At 44.7% G+C, this 21,608-nt stretch overlaps 1 protein-coding gene across 1 annotated transcript in view; it reads right to left on the minus strand.

The window, feature by feature from the left end:
* LOC144498638 (voltage-dependent L-type calcium channel subunit alpha-1C-like) overlaps positions 1-21,608 on the minus strand; it is a 1,025,631-nt gene that overhangs the window by 533,916 nt on the left and 470,107 nt on the right. Inside the window, exon 9 of the mRNA XM_078220060.1 lies at positions 6,958-7,130. Coding sequence (XP_078076186.1) covers positions 6,958-7,130 — 173 coding nt within the window. The remainder of the gene's footprint in view (positions 1-6,957; positions 7,131-21,608) is intronic.

The following is a 21,608-nucleotide window of genomic DNA, read 5'->3' on the forward strand; positions in this document are numbered from 1 at the left end:
CCCTTCAAAAAACTCAATTAACTTTGTGAGACATGATTTTCCACTCACAAAGCCATGCTGACTGTCCCTAATCGGTCCTTGCATTTCTAAATGCCTGTAGATCCTGTCTCTCAAAATACCTTCCAACAATTTACCCACCACAGATGTGAGGCTCACTGGCCTGTAGTTCCCAGGCTTTTCCCTGCAGCCCTTTTTAAACAAAGGCACAACATTTGCCACTCTCCAATCTTCAGGCACCTCACCTGTGACTATCGATGATTCAAATATTCTGGCTAGGGGACCCGCAATTTCCTCCCTAGCCTCCCACAACGTCCTGGGATATACTTCATCAGGTCCCGTTGATTTATCGAACTTGATGTACTTTAAGACTTCCAGCACCTCCTTCTCTGTAATATGTACACTCCTCAAGACATCACTATTTAGGCAGTCCTGATCATGGTCAACTTCTAATCACCACAAATCCTTACTGTTCGGGCTGGATTTAACACTAGGACAATTGATGCAGCTCTCTCTGAGAATTGTCCCAGTTTAATTATCCCTAGGTCTTTCAATCATCTCAACTCTATCTCAACCTTTTGATGTTGGGCATAAGGGACAGGCTGGGCTTTAAACAATTTTGGCATTGACCCAGGGTTCACATGAATTTTCACCTTAACTCGTTGTATGCATCCCAGCTCTTTGAAAGATATCTTGATTCTTGCAAAAGAGTTCTTAAGGCTAGGCCTCTGTCCTTTTACTACCATCAAGGGTAGCTGAGCAGTCTGGTGAAGGTAAGACACTAGTGTTGACGTGGTGCCCATTATCTTCAGTGTCTCCCATGTATAGCTTGCCAACCTGGCCCTTGTACTGCTAAGCCTCATGGGTTGCAAATCTCCCCGTAAATACTTGTATGTTTGCTCTCCTAGTACTGTGGCTGAAGCTCCTGTATCAACCGCCATAGTTATATCACAAAATTAAAGCAAATCTCAGAGCACTGCCACTTTGAATGATATGCTGTGGGACAAGTTAGTCTGCGGGATGAATAGAAACATCGAAAATAGGAGCAACAGTAGGCCATTCGGCCCTTCAAGCCTGTTCCGCCATTCATCTTGATCATGGCTGATCATCTAACTCAGTAACCTATTGCCGCAACTCTCCCCATATCCTTTGATCCCTTTAGCCCCAAGAGCTATGTTCCAATAATAATCTGCTATCCTGTTTTTGCTCCCAAAGTGGATAACCTTACATTTATCCACATTATGCTACATCTGGCATACATTTGCCCACTCACTCAACTTGTCCAAATGAAGCACCTCTGCATCCTTCCCACAGCTCACCCTCCTATCCAGTTTTGGAGATATTACATTTAGTTTGCTCATCTAAATCATAAATATATATTTTGAATGGCTGGGGTCCTAGCACTGATTCTGATGGTACCTCACTAGTCACTGCCTGCCAGTTGGAAAGAGACCCATTTATTCTTACACTTCCTATCTGCCAACCAGTTATCTATCCATCTCAAAGCACTACCCCCGATCCCATGCACTTTAATTTTACACGGTAATCTCTTATGTGGGACTTTGTTGAAAGCCTTCTGAAAGTCCGAATAAACCACATTCACTGGCTCCCCCTCGTCAACTCTACTAGTTACATCCTTGAAAATGATTCCAGTAGATTTGTCAAGCATGATTCCCCTTACCTAAATCCGTGCTGACTCTGTCCAATCCTGCCACTATTTTATAAGTGCTCTGCTATTAAATCTTTTATAATGGACTCTAGCATTTACCTCACTACTGATGTCAGGCTGACAGGTTTATAATTCCCTGATTTTTTTTTGTCTAACTTTCTTTTTAAATAGTGGGATTGCATTCTAACCTTCTAATCTGTAGGAACTGTTCCAGAATCTATAGAATCTTGGAAGATGACCATCAATGCATTCACTATTTCTAGGGCCACTTCCTTAAATACTCTGGAATGCAGATTATTAGGCCTTCAATCCCATCAGTTTCCCCAACACCATTTCCCTACCAATACTGATTTCCTTCAGTTCTTCCCTCTCACTAATCCCCGTGTTGCCCAACATTTCTGATACATTATTTGTGTCCTCCTTTGTGAAGGCAGAACCAAAGTTTGTATTTAGTTGATCAGCCATTTCTTTGTTCCCTATTATAAATTCCCTTGTTTCTGACTGTAAGGGGCTTCACCAATCTTTTTCTCTTCACATACTTATTGAAGCTTTTACAGTCAGTTGTTATGTTCGCCACAAGTTTACTTTCGTATTCTATTTTCCCCTTCTTAATCCTTCTGTCCTCCTTTGCTGATTTCTAAACTGCTTCCAATTCTCAGATCTGTTACTTTTTCTGGCCAATTTATAGGGCTCTTCCTTTGACTTAATATTACCTCTAATTTCCCTTAGAAGCCATGGTTTGGCCACCTCTCCCGTTTTATTTTTGCGCCAGACAGGAATGAACAATTGTTGCAGCTCACCTATGCGCTCTTCGAATGTTTGTCATTTCCTACCCACCATCATACTTTTAAGTAACATTCCCCAATCCATCATAGCCAACTTGCACCTTATACCATCGCAGTTTCCTTTATTTAGATTCAGGACCCTAGTCTCAGAACCAACTATGTCACTCTCCATCTTGATGAAAAATTCTAGCATATTATGGTCATTCATCCCCAACGGGCCTTGCACAACCAGACTGCCAATTCTCATTACGCAATATTCAGTCTAGGATGGCAAGTTCTCTAGTCGGTTACTCAATGTATTGGTCCAGAAAACCAGCCCATATACACTCCAGAAATTCCTCATAATGGTACTGTTACTAATTTGATTTGCCCAATCTATATGAAGATTAAAGTCACCCATAATTACAGATGTTCTTTTATACATGCGTCTCTAATTTCCTGTTTAATGCCATTTCCAACATCACCACTACAGCTGGGGGTTTATATACAACCCCCACTAATGTCTTTTGCCCCTTGGTGTTTCTTAGCCCCACAGGTTCCACATTGTCGGAGCTAATATCCTTCCTCACTATTATGTTAATTTATTTTTAACCAGCAATGCAACCCCACAGCCTTTTTCTTTTAGTCTCTCCTTCCTAAATACTAAATACCCATGGATGTTCAGTTCTCATCCCTGGTCATCCGGCAGCCATGTCGCCGTAATCTTGACCACATCATATACGTTTACATTTATTTGCATGATTAATTCATCCACTTTATTGCAAATAATGAGACTATTCAACAGAAGTTACTAGCAGAGGCAAATATAAATTTTAAGCAAGCATCGGCGATAGCGTTGGCAATGGAGACCACAGAAAAGGGTTCACAAGAGTTGCAAAGCACGCAAAAAGACACTGTTCACCAGTTAGAGCGGGAACCTGCAGTCAACACTGAAGCCAAAACTGAAGATATAGTCATGAAGTGGGAAGCAAATTCAGCCACAAATAAAACAAGAAGATTCAGAACAGGAAATCAATCAGCAAAGATTGAAGTAGAATGTTACCAGTGTGGGAATTACCACTCCCCTGTGTCCTACACGTATAAAAAAGCTTATTGTTTCTCCTGTCACAGGAAAGGCATCGGTGCAAAATCATGTCAAGTCTACCCAGCAGCCGACTGAGTAGAGCATCACAAGTATAAAATGTGGACGATGCGCGTACCAACGTTTTAGACGTTCACTCCCTGTTTAATGTGAAAGCGGGTAAGATAGCCCCCATTACTATATTACTCCTGATGAATGGAAAATCTTTTAAGATAGAAGTTAACACCGGGGCACCTACTACTGTGATAGGTCAAAACACATTTCAGTATTTGGGAGAAGGAGCCCAGCCATTGAATTTCAAGAATATTGCAGCAAAGTCAATAACTTATACAAGAGAAGCCATAACAATAATGGGCGCAACAACAGTACCTTTAAGCTTTGGGCAACAGTCTGCCCAGCTCCCAGTAATAATATTGTCAGGCAAGGGACAAAGTCTTCTGAGCCACGATTGGCTAAAAGAAATCAAGTTAAATTGGACTGAAATTTTCCAAGTGCATGAAGAAGGGTTGCTTCAACAGATGAAGAAAAATGAGAGCATTTTCAGTGGCGGGTTGGGCTAGATAAAAGGCCTGCAGGTGAAGATCTGTGTGAATCTAGAGGCGATCCCTCAATTTTTTAGGGCAAGACCAGTATGCTTTACAAGATAAGGTGCATACTGAATTAAAGAGGTGGAGAAACTGGACATTATCCAGACAGTTCAGTTCACAGAATGGGCAGCACCCATAGTCTCCCTGTTGGAGCCAAACAAGAGCATCCACATTTGTGGGGACTACAAGTTAACAGCTAATCAGGCTTCCAAGTTGCAAAAATATCCAATCCCTAAGATTGAAGATCCATATGCAAAGCTGGCTGAAGATCAATCTTATCGAAGATGGGCGGCACGATGGCACAGTGGATAGCACTGCTGTCTCACAGTGCCAGGGACCTGAGTTTGGTTCCGGCCTCAGGTGTCTGTGTGGAGTTTGCATGTTCTCCCCATGTCTACATGGGTTTCCTCTTGGCGCAGCGGGTTTCCTCCCACTCCAAAGATGTGCGGGTTAGGTTGATTGGCCATGATAAATTGCCCCTTAGTATCAGGAGGTTATCAATAGTTTTTGGTGTGAAGAAATTTGGTCAGTACATATATGGTAGAAACCATTGTTTCTGATCACAAATTGCTTTAGGGATTTTTTTAAAGAAGACAAGGCTTTTTCTCCAATTGCATTGGCAAGAATCCAGCATTGGGCATTAATCATCTGTGCCTATGAATATATCTTCAAGTACCGGCCTGGAACACACATAGTAAATGCGGATGCACTCAGTTGCCCAACTTTGCATGAGACTGTTACACCTCCCCCAGTACTGCTTATGACTTTGGCAACATGTCTAAGAAATTTGATCTCTGCGAAGCAGATCAAGTACTGGACCAGTCGGGGTCCACTGTTGTCCAAAATGAAGTACAGTATACTAATGGTTTGGACTAATAAGCCAATTTTGAAGAGATAATACCATATTTTATAAGAAAAGATTAGTTGACTTGCCAAGATGACATCATACTTTGGGGAGCAAGAGTAGTCATCCCTGTATCAGGAAGAGCGTTGTTCCGAGCTGAATTACACATATCCAGGTATATCTATGATGAAGATGCTCACCAGGAGTTATATCTCGTGGCTTGGCATTGATGCTGACACAGAGTCTAGTCCAGCACTGTGAACAATGACAAATGCAACAAAAGGTTACTTGCTGCAGCCCCACTATACCCTTGGAAGTAGCCTGGCTGCCCATGGGTATAAGTCCACGTTGATTATGTTGGTCCATTCATGGGCACAATGTTTTTGCTCCTTGGGTCTTTGCACATTCAAAGTGGATGCAAGTTTTTGGGGTGAAGTCTCCGACATTGCACGCTACAGTTGCATAATTACGCCAATGTTTTTCCACCTATGGAATACCTGAAGTCATAGGGGGCGATTTTGAGCCAGCGCTCTCCGTCTGTGGAGATCGCAATTCACATTGTTGAGTTTCCAAGTTTTGATCATACCGGATCCTCACCAGTGGATTGGCGTGAAACAAGCCACGGGACCACAGGAAGTGAGCACTCTCTCCGAGCCATCCCCTGTCACTCGATATTCATACCTGTGCTATTTACAACAGCTCTACATAAGCGGTTTTCAGTCCGAACCTGGCACTGTGACAAATTGTGGTAAAAGTCCGCCCACTGTGTCAGATTATAGGAATTTGTATTTTAATTCTTTTACAGACATCACTGGCAAGGCCAGCATTTATTGCTCATTCCTGGTTACTCCTGAGAAGATGGTGGTGAGCTGCCTCTTGAACAGCTGCAATCCCCTGAAAATCATGATTCATCTCAATTCTGGAACTCATCTGGCTATTCTGGGAAGAGATGATGGGGAGATGGTTTGTAATGAAGCTGAGATACTTCTCCACAATGATGTTAGAGAGAGATGATTTGGAAAGAAAACCAACTCTTGTCCCTTTTCCACTACTCCATATGCTGGATGAAAAGCATAATGGAATTATTGTGAGAACAAGTCACTCAACCACCTTCATGCAAAGGAAATAAGATAACTTATCTCATCACATAAAGTACAACCAACAGACTCCAATAATTCAAAAGTAAGAAATTTAGATTACACTATTTACTGTAATTCTATTATTGCCTAATTTGCTTTTTATATCTGTCCGCAAATGTGTTTTGAAAGAGAGACAAAGAAGCTGCTTGCTCTGACAAAGACTATTTCTATTAGCAATTGGGTTAATATTTTATAAGAATTCTGATATGTTAGTTGATATCTCGTATTTTTTTAGATTTATTATCCATTTAAGCAACAAAATTCAATAACCAGCAGAAATTAAGGATTAAAACAAGTAATGTAGATTATTTGGGGATATGGTGGAGTTAAAGCCTCCTTATTCTCCTTCTTTCCAAATTATTTTCTTCTTACTACTCAAGAGACCTGGGAGGCAAACTGCTCCAAATCTCAACTAATGTCCATTTGAGTTGACGAGTCTGGAGATGAAATAAATTAATCCAATGACAATGCTGAAAGCTGCAATTTATCATCCTTGCTGTATGGACGCACTTGGCATCCAGTCTGAGGTTTTCTACAGTAACACAACACCGAGATGTAAGAAAATCAGATGTGAAAACTCACAAATATCACTCTGTAATGTTACTTCTTTATGATTTAAATTTTGTGCTATCTCAGGTGCAGGTTTTTGTTAAATGATGGTCAACTGATCTGGCAGAATGCCAAAATATTTGTAGGCTGCATCACATAAGTCTATACACATTTTCATGGCCTATAAAATTCCTAAAATAGTAATAATCATACATTAAATCAGTGTCATGTATTGCCCAAATGAAAATGAAATGGTTCTCTTGATATAAATGTTATTACATCTGGAAGTGAAATGTTATCACTTACAGTTTCTAGGTTTATCTTCATCCATCCCTTCATCTTCATTCTCTGGATCTATGTCTTCAGCTTGAGTAATCCAGTCCAGGTAGCCTTTGAGATCTTCCTCTAACTGTTGTTTCTCCCTTAGCTTTTGAAAATCACCACGAGCTTTGGCCTTTTCCCTCTCTTTGGAAAACTCTCTATTTCCCAGAAAACACAGAAAGCATGCTTTAGGTAACAGAAGCAGCACATTCAATTTATCTAGCTAGAACAAATAATGCTGCCACATAAATCTGCATAATTTTGAACACCCAACTCCAGCTGCTTTGTAGCATAAACCACATTTAACTCCCAATAAACATAGCTCTCTTAATGTTCCCATCAGCATGTAAGAACTACGTCTGATCGTACCTGCAAGGTATTTTGCAATTTAGTTGTAGGTTTTTAATGGTATCACAAACCCAGTGATCCATGAGAAATTTTGAAATGCAAAATCATCATCACAAGCTAGACTTATTAGGTGGATTGCCCATGCTAAATTGCCCCTTAGTGTCCCAAGATGTGTAGATCAGGTGGATTAGCCATGGAAAATGCTCAGGGTATAGGGGTAGGGCGGAGGGGAAGGCCTGGGTAAGATGCTCTGTTGGAGAGTTGATGCAGATTTGATGGACCAAATGACCTCCTTCTGCAGTGTCGGTGTTCTACGGTTATTAGATTTCACTCATTTGGACTGTCTTGTTTTTTAAGCTTTTGAAATATCTTACTTTCACTGGGATAGATTCCCACCAGTCACTATGAATTGGATTTAATTGAGGTGTTGGGGGTCTTGCCTGCTGGCTGCAGAGCCAGCAGGGGTTCCTTGCTGCCTCTTTTAGTGAAGGCCCACTGAATTAAGTGCCAGCCAGGCATTTGCCAAGCCATTTGTCAACAGGCCGACATAGGGGGATCTGGGTGTGCAGGTCCACAGTTCCCTAAAAGTGGCAACACAGGTGGCCAAGGTGATTAAGAAGGCATATGGCATGCTTGTCTTCATCAGCCAGGGCATTAAGTACAGGAACCAAAAGAGAAAATGCTGGGAACTCTCATCAGATCTGGCAGCATCTGTGAGAAGAGAAAAGAGTTGACGTTTTGAGCCCAGATGACCCTTTGGCATAGCTTCGTGCCACGGCTGAGTGACAGCAAGGCTTCTTGAGCTTCTGTGGCCCATGGCTGAAAGGCAGCAGAACTTGCAGGAGACCCAGCGGGACAGTGCTGAGACACAGTGGGCCAAGGCAGCAGCCTTTGAGACTGTGGCCCACTCACAGAGGGTCATGGCCGAGGGGCTGCAAAGCATGGCCCAGTCTCAGAGGGCACTTGTTGCTGTCATTGACGGGTGGCCCCCCCGGCTCAGAGGGCCATCGCAGGGGGCTCGGCCACCATGGCAAGAACACAGATGGTCTTCCAGGACTGGCAGGGCCAGGTGATGCCGGAGCTTCTGGAGCTCACTGCAGAAGCACCGCTGTCCCATGGTGTGAGCCAGGCGCCCACAGGAACCCTGAAGGAGGAGAAAGGGCTCGAGCCCATGACAGGGCCTTCCACTTCCTGCTACCATCAGACTTTTGAATGGATTACCTCGCACTAAGTTGATCTTTTTCTACACCTAGCTATGACTGTAACACCAGATTCTGTACTCTCTCCTTTCCTTCTCTATGAATGCTGTTTTGTCTGTATAGCATGCAAGAAACAATACTTTTCACTGTATACTAATACATGTATGACAATAATAAATCAAATCAAATCAAATTAAACCCAGGAGACTGCGGCTGTGGCTACACCTTCTGACTCCACCCTTTCTGACACCAGGGCATCTCAGGGGCAGCAGGATGAAGAGGGTATCATGGATACATCCCTGACACCTGGAAGCTGGCCAGGGCCCTCAAGGTCCAGACGCTCCAGAGGATGATCGCCAAGGGCATCACAGGGCACGGAGCGCGGACAGCTGGCCACCTCCACCTCAATGTACATCCTGGGGAGCCATCGAGACGTTGTAGTAGGCTATGTAAAGTTAAGAAGTTGGAGCGGCACTAAGATGGTACAGGTGAAAGGCAACACTAGTTGGATAGAATATTTAGGCACTTTAAGGTCTCATGTTCACATGTTTTTATATTATCACTTGTTTTGAAAGCATTTTTATTGACATCAATAAATGTTTTTTCACCCCACACCTGTGACTAATTTGTCTCTGATTAGCCTCTTACAGGAATGTATTTACCCCAACGGTCGCTGGAGGGACCCTGCTCATTTATGTCAGTGGGAGAGGCCCCTTAACGCACTGCTACTGTGAAAATGAAGGTGCTCAAATAATTCACTGGCCAGCGTGTGGCATGCATTGGCTGCAACTTACAGCATCTGTCATGGCATCCCCAGAGCCCACGAGAGATTCCCTCCCCCTCACCCAGGGCCCTACATGGGGGTTTAGTGCTATCTTATCCACCATCCAGTTGTGGGTCCAGATGCCAGTATGCGTGAAGAGCTCAGGAAGGAGTCAGACTAGTTTGCACCAGAGCATCATCACAATGGCGCATTGCGAGCCTGCCACAGAAACTCGCTAACACAGCATACCCAGGCCAGCACTAGAGAGAGAGAGAGAGAGAGAGAGAGGGAGGAGGGAGAGAGAGAGAGAGAGAGAGACTGGAACCCATGTGCAGCAACACAGGCCCCTAGTGACCAAAGCACTCGGTGGTCAGGGGCTCCCTCGTCGCATTTGCATGCCTGACTCTTGCTGCTGCCAGCCCTCCCACGCCTGGGTGGTGTTGCTCGTCACTGTCATCCTCCTCCTCTTCCTCCTTCTGTTGGTTGGCCTCCTCTCCAGTGACACCTGGCTGGTCACAACCTCCATGTCCACCTCCTCAAAAGGTCTCCTCGCTGCTGCACCAGGTTGTGTAGGGCACAGTACACCGCCACAATGTGGGACGATATCAGGGGGCCATATTGGAGGGCCCTGCCAAAACACTCCAGGCACCTGAATCGCATTTTGAGGAGCCCTATGCACCACTCTACAATTGAACAGGTAGCAACGTGCGCCTCATTATATTAGGTCTCTGCCTCAGTCTCAGGCCTCCGCACAGGCATCATCAGCCAAGTCCGAAGCAGGTACTCCATGTCCCCGACGAGCCATCCCTGCACCCTGGGCTCCTCCTCAAAGACGTCCGGGACATCAGGGCTCCTCAATATGAAGTTGTCATGCATGGCTGCCGGGGTGTCTGACGCAGACGTGCATGATGTTCAGTTGATGGTCACACACCAACTGCACATTTATTGAATGGAAGTCATTTCTGTTCATGAATCTTCCTGGATTCTTCACCAGGGCCTTGAGGGCAACATGGGTTCAGTTTATAGCCCCCTGCACATCTGGTATCCCCATGACAGCTGCAGGTCCTGCAGCCCGGGCTTCCTGTTGGGCCTAGTCCAAGTCAAATTTAATATACTAGCCAGCCCATACAGGGCATCCTTCACACACTTGTGGATGGATGATTGGGAAATGCCACTGGAGATCTGGAAGGACCCAGTGATGTAAAAGTTTAAGGCTGCCATCAGTTTCACAGCCAGCGAAAGTGGGTGCCGAGGTTCCAGGTCCTGCAACAAATGGCACAGGTGTTGCACTGTCTCCTTTCGGAGCCGGAGCGTCGCCCCACATGATGTCCGACAGTTTCTCAAAGGACACACGTGTGCGAAACTGACAGGTAGTCTGCTCCCTCCTTCCGTGCACCATGCACCGCCCACCTCTCTCCCCCTCCCCCCACCACCCCCTCTCCCCACCGCCCCCCTCTCCCCCCCTCCCCCCACCGCCCCCCTCTCCCCCCTCCCCCCACCGCCCCCCTCTCCTCCCTTCCCCACCACCCCCCTCTCCCCCCTCCGCCCCCCCCTCCCCCCCACCTCTTCCCCCCCACCTCTTCCCCCCCCCACCTCTTCCCCCCACCTCTTCCCCCCCACCTCTTCCCCCCCCACCTATTCCCCCCCCACCTCTTCCCCCCCAGCTCCCCCCTCAACCGCCCCCCCACCGCCCCCTCTCACCCTCACCCCCCCACCTCCCCCCTCTCACCCTCACCCCCCCCCTCAACCGCCCCCCCCCCACCGCCCCCTCTCGCCCTCACCCCCCCCCTCAACTGCCCCCCCACCTCTCACCCTCACACCACCCCCCACCACCCATCCCCTAGGGCAAAAAGTAAACATGTCCTGCCTCCGGTGGCCGTCCCCCTCTATTTCTGCGCATGGTAAGGCCTGGGCCTCCTCTGCCCACAATTCATCATCCTGCTCCTCCTCAGCTCCAGCAGCAACCAAAAGAACAGCAAGATCAATTGGTTGCACTGCAAAAGTCATCTCATCAATCTGAAGGGGGGGGGGGGGGGGTGGATTTGGGGTAGGGGAGAGACAGATCGAGAGGTTAAAGAACTCTGCTTGCCCCCCAGCAACACACACTTTTCACATTCCCCCCCACAGCCCCCCAGCAACACACAATCCCCATACTCGCAGCCCTCCTGAAATGGCAGCACAGCCCCCCATTACCCCCCTACTCACAAACACACGCAGACCCACGCAGTAGTGGCCACAGACACTGCTGCTTGACAAGCCCTGAGGCTGCAGCACTGCCTCTTCAGAGAGGCATAATGTGGAGATGCCGGCGTTGGACTGGGGTAAACACAGTAAGAAGTCTCACAACACCAGGTTAAAGTGTCGATATGCGCGATCTTCTTGGAGATCCTCTCCTCTTGGAGCCGGCAGCTTGCGGTGTTGATGGTAGCCATGATATGGAGATGCCAGCAACCTGGTGTTTAACCTGGTGTTGTGAGACTTCTTACTGTCTTCAGTGAGTTTCCAACCCATCCCCCACTAGCAACACTGCTTGCAGTTTGAAAGCAGAGACTTACTTCCTTGCTCATCCTCACTGCTCAAGCACCTGAATGCGACTTTTATCATAGAAACCCTACAGTGCAGAAGGAGGCCATTCGGCCCATCGAGTCTGCACTAACCACAATCCCACCCCAGGCCCTACCCCCACATATTTACCCGCTAATCCCTCTAACCTACACATCTCAGGACTCTATGAGGCAATTTTTAACCTGGCCAATCAACCTAACCCGCACATCTTTGGACTGTGGGAGGAAACCGGAGCACCCGGAGGAAACCCACGCAGACACGAGGAGAATTATACTTGAGGTGTTCTCCTGACCGATCCTGCTGCAGCGAACGAGGTCATTAAGCAGGTGAGCTGGGACGATTGGGAGTGAAGCTCACTAATTGTGATGAAAGCAAATCAATGCAAATTGACATTTCGCCTGATTTGGGCAGGGTCCTGATTGCAGCAATTTTTCTTGGCAAAATGGGAATGGCCGCAAAAACGGGTGCCATTTCCACTAGTTGCATCATGCCCGATTTTATGACTTTTTCCCACTGCAAACCTGGCGCGGTGAGGTCGTAAAATTCTGCCCAACGTGTCCATTCACGTGCATTTAAACATAGAAATCAGGAAATTGCTGTCTGAGCTTTCCTGTTCCTGCAAAAGCTATGCTATGTGGATATCTCTGAGAGATTTAACATTAAAACACATAGGGGGAGTTTTCCCATCCTGCTTGCCACAGAAGTGTATGTATGAAGTCACAGTACTTAGCCACAGACAAGCACTAAACACACCTGAAGAAATTGAGCCTCTTCGATTCAAATGTAAGGAAATTCTTAATGAGATGACTGGCTATAATTACAGCCTAAACAATTGTTTGGCAGTAAAAATGTAACTTAAAAAATGTTGAGTCTCATCTCTTAGATTTTAATTATTGTGATTTGAAAAAACTGATGGCTTAAAAAGAGACATGCTGTCAAAGTTCATTTTATACTCAACAAGACAGAATTTTCAAGAGTGCAAATTGTTAGGGGAACAATAATTTATACTGAATGAGAAGAGAATGCTGATTGGTTGGCAAGTGGACTCTGATTGGTAAAAGTATTGCCATAGAGAATGCAAGTATCAGAGGACACCATCACACCCATTATAGTTTCCCATTAGTGCAAGTAGTTAGTGGGACAAGGATAGAAATATTTCAAGGACAGGCAACAAGATTAAGTCTGTCTTCAAGAGCACACAATAAAGGCAAAAGAGTGATTGTGGATGAAATGGAAAAATGATTAAGGACCAGACTGGAGGCACTGGCTAAGTCCCTAACGGACAATGAGGGAGAGTTTGCCAATGATGGATTTTGACATGTGGGAAAATATGAACATTATAGTGATAAACACTGCAGCTGCAAGTCCTTTCATTAATAGGTTTTGTGAAAAAAACACGCAGTGATTGATGAGATGCTCCATTAGATCTTAGCTGACCAACCAAATTGTATGCTAACATCTGCCCTAGCTTGGACAGTTCATGGGAAATATTCACTTTAAATAGCTGGGGGCTATAGTTTGCATCAGGTGAGCTATGGGTGAAATCTAAAAATATCTTCTGTAATGTGTGATCATTCCCCAGCTATGAAAGGGACTACAATTAGATCCACCTTTTCTGCACACTTGAATTCCATACATACAGGGAGAAGGGCATTCATCAAGGCAAATGTCTTAGAGAAGAATAAGACAGTCAGAGATGATCTTTAATCCTGGAGATCTTGTATAGTACAAAAGAGAAAGTCAGATAAAGTGGAAAAGTGACAGTGTGCGATGGGAAGACAGTAATTTTCCAACATGTCAGTCAAACTATTAAGGTACATTCATCTAGGTTAATCGGGATTAATTATAAATTTGCAGAATCTAGTAACTAATAGAAGATGATGAGGCATCCTGCACCTCTCATACTCATATGGTTGACAGCTATGAGGAGCAGAATATGTGAAGGGGCTGGACGATGACAAAGTGATAATGATGCACAGCACTGGGCTATTTTATCTGAAGTACAACTACTGAAAGTTGGTATTAGGGTAACATACTTACTAGAAGGGTCTAGTGAATGAAGGGATGCAATAATTGTAGTGAATAAAGGAAAGCCACTGACAAATTCAAATATTGGCTAAATGTTCAAGAAATAAGATCTATGGACTAGCAAAATGAGGTGAAACTGTGGAAAACTAGAAAACATTATGATTCCCATAGGAGATCTGGAAGTGACTCTGGCTCCAGGAAATGATCACATACTGGCAACAGAACCTCTGACCATGTGAAGTGGCGGTCATGCAGCAGTAGTCAAGAAAGATATGAGGGCAAGCAGAAGCTGTAACTTGGCTAGAACAAGGTCTGTGGAACTATCAAGGAATACCATTAGAAACAGAAGCCAGTGTGATCAGAAAGTTTTGGTGGCTACAAACAAATTAGAAGATAAATCTAATAAGAGAGGCAAAAAAGAAAGAGTTGGGTATTTGGAAATAATTTGATGTCTACTCTGAAGTGACAGATAGGGCACAGCTAGCCATATCACTCAGGTCTATATGTACAGGAAAAATAGTTCCTGATGAGACACATCAGGCTAAAGTGTTTCTTATGGCTCAAGTTTCAAAGAGATACTTGGTGATGGGATATTAGAATGGATTCCCCCACAGCAGGAAAAGTGATCTTGAACATTTTCCAGCTTTCTTCATTACTTATTCTTTCCTGGAATATTGGTGTCTTTGGCAAGGCCAATACTTACTGCCCATCCCTAATTGTCCTTGAACTGAGCAGTTTGCGAGGCCATTTCAGAGAACAGTTAAGTGTCAGTCACTGTAGTTCTGGAGTCACATGTACTCCAGACCAGATAAAGATATCAAATTTCTGACCCTAAAGCATATTAGTGAACCAGACAACCAATGATAGTTTCATGGTCACCATCACTGAGACTAGCTTTCAATTCCACATTTTATTAATTGAATTTGAATTTCACCAGCTGCCATTGTGAACCCATGCTCCTGAAGGATTAGCCTGGCCCCTAGATTAATAACCCAATGACATTACCACTACACTACCATCTTCCTTTTTCGCTACCTATTTGTGGGAATGTAGGTCATTGATATAAAAAATACATTTTTGCAGGGTGAAAATCTTTAAAGAGAAATGTTTTTGAAACCACCTAAAGTGAAGGATTTGCAGGGAAACTGTAAGCTGTGGAATTTAAATAAATGCATTTATGGATCAAATGATCTGCGTGGGTCTGGTATTTCTGTCAAGCCAGACTTGCTGAAAGTTGGTTGTATTCAGCTGAAATCAAATCCACTGGTGTTCAACAGGCATTACAAAGAGAAACTTGCAGGTATCTCTATGAAGCACATCAATGGTTTCCTATGGGTTCTGCAGAATTTGAACAATTTGTGATTGAAAAAAAAGGAGAATAATCAGGCGATGGGGACCTTTAAGTATATGCGATTAGACATTAAGCAGAACTGGTAAGGAGTAACCTTGAATCAATAATCATACCTAGAAAGTGTTTATCAAATCCTGATAAATAGGGCCAGGTCCTCACAGAATGATTTTGCATTCAAACGAGAACCAGAGCTATTAAGAAGCTTGACTGATAGTTAAACTGGCTATGCACTCAGACAAGACCCTCAATGCCAGTTATGACATACTGGAAATTAGTACTATGATGAAACAAGCTACAGATGAGAATGTTCTGATTACAAATAAAATGTTAAACAAATTACATTTGGAGAAATGCCACTCAAGTTTCCAGCCTTTGGTGACCCAAAAGATATGAAGATGCCCTTTTTAGTGATGCTTCCCATGCCAATCCTCCAGATGGGTATTCATGTGCAGCTGGGTTTATCATTCTCTTGGTTGGTAAGATTGGTAAATCTTGTCCCTTGGCCTGGGAAGCCAAGCAAATAAAAAGTGTGGTTAAGAGTGCCCTCACTACAGAAACACTGGTGCCAGTAGAAGTTTTATATCAGGGATTGTACTTAGCTAAAATTCTGAAAGAAATCCTATAAAAAGGGCATTCTGTGAAAACTTTGCCATGGAGTGCTATGTGCATAACCATTCTCATTGAGACAATGTTAATTCAACAAAGAGGGTCACTGAAGAAAGGTTGAGGGTTATAGCATAAAATAAATTTTAGAGAGAAAAGTGATCTCTAAAATAAAATGATCAGTCCACCATATAGCTTGCTCCAGTGGGCTGCACTAAATCCAAATCTATGACTCTATGCCTTAGAATGGGATATAGAGGGTGCAATTTCAAAATTTGCAGATGACACAAAACTTGGAAGCATTGTGAACTGTGAGGGGGACAATAATAACTTCAAGAGGACATGGACAGGCTGGTGGAATAGGTAAAAATAAGATAAATGAAATCTAACATCGAAATATGTGAAGTGATACATTTTGGTACAAAGATTGAGGTCAGGTAATATAAGCTAAGGTGTACAATTCTAAAAGGGCTGCAGGAACAGAATGACCCAAGATTTTTTTGTGAAAAATTTTGTAAGGTGTCGGGGCGGGTTGATAAAATGGTTGAAAAGGTGTACAAAATACTGTGATTCATAAACTTACCTTTGTAAGTAAGTTACGACAAAATTTTATAAAAGTCATTTAGCCTTAATTAATCTTTTGCACTCAATTCTGGACACTGCAGATTGGGAAGGATGTAAAGCCTACAGAGAGGCTGCAGAAAAGATTTATGAGAATGGTAATAGATAAGAATATATGAATATATTGTGAAAGCTGGGGTTGTTCTCCTTAGAGAAGAGAAACATGAGAGGAGATTTCCTCGAGGTGTTCAAAATCATTTCAGGCACAGAAAGAGAGAAACTGTTTCCATTGTCAGAAAGGCCAAGAACCAGAGAACACAGATTTAAATGGTTGGCAAAGAATCAACGATAACATAAGGAAAAACGTTCTCACAGATCAGGTGGTTACCATTTGGAATGTACTGCCTTGAAGGGAGGTAGAGGCCGATTTTAACTGTGGCTTTTAAAAAGGAATGGAATAAACACCCAGAGGAGGAAAATAGCAGGGCAATGGGAAAGGGCAGGGGAGTAGGGCCAGATAAATTACACCTATAGAGAGCTGACATGGGTTTGATAGGTTTAATGGCCTCCTTCTGTGCTGTAAACATTGTATGACTCTTAGATCACTGGTAGTGAGTGTTCTAAATTCTAAGACTGGTGTACAAAGGAGAATAAGAGGAGGCGGCAAATAGTATTTTCCATTAATGTTATGTGCTTAGGATCTTTGCCATTTAATTTTGTGTTGAAAAAAACAGTTGCAGGAATATCTGTCAATATTCCTATAGGCTCTTCAAATCAATGTTAGTAAAAGCTTCAGTTTGTTTTTGTTTGACTTTTTTTTCATTCATTCGTTGGATAAGGGTGTCGCTGTCCATCACTAGTCACCCTTGTTCAGAAGGCAGGTGAGAGTCAATCACATTGCTGTGGCTCTGGAGTCACAGGTAGGCCTGACCAGGTAAGGATGGCAGATTTCAGATGGCAGACATGAGAGAACCGAATGGGTTTTTCCGACAATCAACAATGGTTTCATGGTCATCAGTAGATTCTTACTTCCAGATATTTTTTAGTGAATTCAAATTCCATCATCTGCTGTGGTGAGATTCAAACCCGGGTCCTCAAAACATTAGCTGATTTTCTAGGTTAATAGTCTAGCGACAATATCACTAGGCCATCGTTTCCTTCAAAGGAAAAATAGAGTGAGAGGAAGCTAATGAGAGAAAAACAATAGGCAGAGCAGAGAGCAGAGGTCATGTAATTGTGAGACAGAGAATTTGAAAATGGAGTCTGCTTGTTTAGAATGGCTAGTCTTCACATGCTTTCAAATTGTTCTAGATTTAAGATGACCTCTTTCAATAAGTTTGTTTGAGCTGGGGCCAATTCAGAAATGTAAACAGAAAATGCTATCATGCTATCATCAACCTGAAACATTAGTGCTGTTTCTCTCTCCACAAAACCTGAATAACCGACTGAATATTTTCAGCATTTTCAATTCTTATTTCAGACTTCCAGCAGTACTTTGCTTTGGTACAATTCATGAATATCCTGTTAGTATTGTTTATATCGCCACACAAAATCAAATTGTCACACATTCAATTCTTAATTTTAGAAACAGTATGAAATTATAATCCGCTGCCACCACGCCCCCTCCCCAATCCCACCAGAGGGTTCAGCAGAAAGTCATGGACATCTGGCTGGGCTGCTGAATCACCTGTAGGGGCTCCTGCCACAACAGTGTCACAAAATCCTGCCCATAGAAAGATTTACTGCACTAAAGAAGCACATTTGTCTCATCGAGTCGATGCTATGCAGCCTAATCCTACCTTTCAGCTCTTGGTCTGTAGTCCCTTAGGCCTCAAGTGCCTATCCCATTATTTTTAAAATGCGATGAAGTTTATGTCTCTACCTCCCTTTCAGGCAGTGAATTTCAAACCCCCAACCACACTCTGGGTTAAAGGCAATACTCCCCAACTCCCCTCCAATCTTTCTACCAATTACTTGAAATCTATGATCTTTATGACAATGGAAATAGGTCCTTCTATCCATCATATCTAAGCCTCTCATAATTTTAACCTCAACTCAATCTCCTTTTGATCTCTTCTGTTCCAAAGAAAACCATCCCAGCTTATTTTATCACAGCTAAAATTCACCATTCCTGGCAATGTCCTCATAAATCTCCTCTGTACCTCCCCTAGCGAGATCCCATCATTACTGTAATGTGGTGACCAGGATATGTATTTATACTAATATAAATAGGATATGAAAAGTATACACACATTGCTAGAATATTTTGGGTCTGTACTATAAGAAAATGAGAGATAGGAGAACGAGAAGACAAGATGGTCCCTGCACCATTCAACATGATCATAGCAGATCTTCAACCTCAACTTCATTTTCCCCCCTGCCTCCTTTGGGTGCGAATCATCTTCAAGTGCCCACACCAGCAGGAAAACTAGAGTGTCTCCTGCTGGCGCTAGCAGCACTAAGTAGGCCCCATTCAGCCTGTTCTAATCGGCCTGCCCACTCCCCACGGGAATCACAATGATATTCGAATGGCATCTGATTCGCTGGAGTTGGAAATCAGCTGTTAGCCCTGACAGGTGGGAGCAGCATTTAAGTGCTTCCGGCAGCACCCTACCTTATTTCAGCAAGCATCATGGCTGCAAGAAGACCTGCCCCAAGGGTTTTGGATGCTGATGTGGCTGGATGCGGGATGTCAATGAGGAGAGAAGGGCCATCCTGTTTCTAAGGGTTGAGAAGAGACAACGTGCCAATATGGTGGCTAATGCCTGGAATGCAGTGGCAGAAGCAGTCTATTGTATCAGTGTCCCAATGTGGACAGCATTTCAGCACCTAAAGAAGATGAATGACCTGCTCTGAGCTGCATGGGTGAGTATTCACCTGTTCACCCCTAGCATCACTCCTGTTCCTAGCCTCTGGCATCTCACCTTAAACCCTTACAACCATCAAACATCTGAACTACTAACATCTTCCTTAAACCCCCCATCTCCCGCCAATCCCACACCCTCCCCTCCAGTGATCCCCGTCACTACCCCTCACAGGCTTGGCCCATTGCCCACACGTGTCGCCTGCTGTCAAACCTCCCATACCCACCAGGCCACCATCTCACAATGTCCTCTTTCCGTCCCTAGGACAAGATGGCCCACAACAGGAAGGGACATGGGAAGATGGGTGGATGCTTGCCACAACTATCCTCCACTCACTTTGAGGAAAGGGCATTGGTAACCAACGGGGATGCCGCTAAACGAGCAGTGGCCGACTACAAGGTCGGAATGCCCCGAGGAAGTGAGAGTCCAATGCACCTTTATCTAGATTACCTATTTCAAGTGTGTCTATCATTTGCTACATCCTTGATATGCTCATTAATTGACCCCACGTCATTTCTCTTCCAGGATCTCCATCACATGAGGCTGGGCAGCCCCTTGTCCGAACCCTTAGTGCACACAAGACTGCAGCTCCACGGAGGACACCGAATTCTTGACACAGCTTTCATCAGCACCATCCACCAGCACGGGAGACACTCACCTTGGTGGGGCACGTTAGCGAACAGGCTTCTGGGGCACACCTCACAGCTGCTGATGCACATCGGGTGGAGGTAGGAATTTCCAAATGAGTCAGCATTCGGAGGTCTGCTGGTTCCCAGGAACCAGATGCCCCCAAGGCAGATGATGATCCTCTGGAAAAGGTCATCTCAGCACTGATGCAGATGCAAAAGCATAGCCGGACTTTACAGGAGGGGGTCTCAGCAACATTCCAGAAAGTGCAAGGCTATCTGGAGGATTCCAGATTCACAGTAAATGGTGCCACTGTAAGGGTGGCGACTGCAGTGGAAAGCCTGGGACAAGACATCCCTCTGATTCCTCCCCTCTGATACCAGTGCATCTTCTGGGAAGTAGGCAGAAAAGTTTAAGTTTATTTATTAGTCACAAGTAAGGCTTACATTAACACTGCAATGAAGCTACTGTGGAATTCCCCTAGTCGCCACACTCCAGCACATGTTCAGGTCAATGCACCTAACCAGCATGTCTTTCAGACAGTGCCACTGTGTCACCTGTAACACCCGGAAGTTGGCCAGGCCCTCCAGAGGACGTTTTCCAAGGGCATCACAGTCCAGAGGGGGTGAAAAGCAGAAGGCCACCTCCACTTGTGATATGAAATCTGGGGGAATACCTAAAAAGAGCAGAAGGGAATGTAAGATTAGATAGATGCAGAACCACTGAGCTGGCACGGTGCAGTCTCACAGCTTTAGTTAGGGAGAAGAGGGCACAAAATGTTAAGTTTCACTGATAAACCAATGGTGTGAGGTTACTCTCAGCAGTGGGCAGGGGGTATTCTGTCTCGAGCTCAGACCTCTTGATCTTCACGCAGGCCCTACAGTCTTACCCTCAAGTGGGAGGCCATGAGTGTCTTAGACATTGGCTCCTCGTAGTTGGCCACCTTGCAAGCAGACCAGCTGACGCTGCCAACCCAAGCCAATCATCTAAGTGTGATATAATGGTGATTGTTGTAGGGGGAGCACAGTTCGTGGAACAGGGGAAAAGTTTGAAAGGGTAAGATAGGGGTTGGAGGAAGGGGGTAGACTAAGGGTTGGGATAATGGAGGAGAATAAGAGTTGGAGGAAGGGGGATACTATGGATTGGAGGAAGGGGGAGAATAAGAGTTGGAGGAACGGGGGGGAATAAGGGTTAGAGGAAGCGGGGGAGAATAAGAGTTGGAGGAAGAGGAGAGAATAAGGGTTGGAGAAAGGGCGGTGAGAATAAGGGTTAGAGGAAATGAGGGGGTACAATAAGAGAGGGTGGTGGGGATTGAGCTGCTGGACAGATATCCTCCTCGGTCATAAATATGGAGGTTATGAGGGTTGCACTGGTCCATCAGCATGTAGGACCCTGGTCACCCACCGCCTGTCCATTGGTCCTCCAGGTCTTCCTCAGTCTCCCCCTTGACTCCATCCAGGTCCGCCTGTTCCTCCTCTGATGAGGCTGCCTGTTCCTCCTCTTTCTCCTCCACCATGTTGCCTCACTGCTGTGCCAGATTCCGAAGCCACAGCAATTGACCACAATCTGCCTGACCCTCTGGGGGCTGTACTGTAGAGTCATGCCAGAGCGGTCCAGACATCGGAACCGCATCTTCAGAAAGCCTATGCACTGCTTGATGATGCTTCTGGTGGTAGGGTGGGCCTCATTGTAGCTGGTTTCTGCCTCGGTCTTGTGCCTCCACACAG

The sequence above is a fragment of the Mustelus asterias genome, chromosome 9, assembly GCF_964213995.1.
Source record: "Mustelus asterias chromosome 9, sMusAst1.hap1.1, whole genome shotgun sequence".
Classification (NCBI taxonomy): Eukaryota; Metazoa; Chordata; class Chondrichthyes; order Carcharhiniformes; family Triakidae; genus Mustelus; species Mustelus asterias.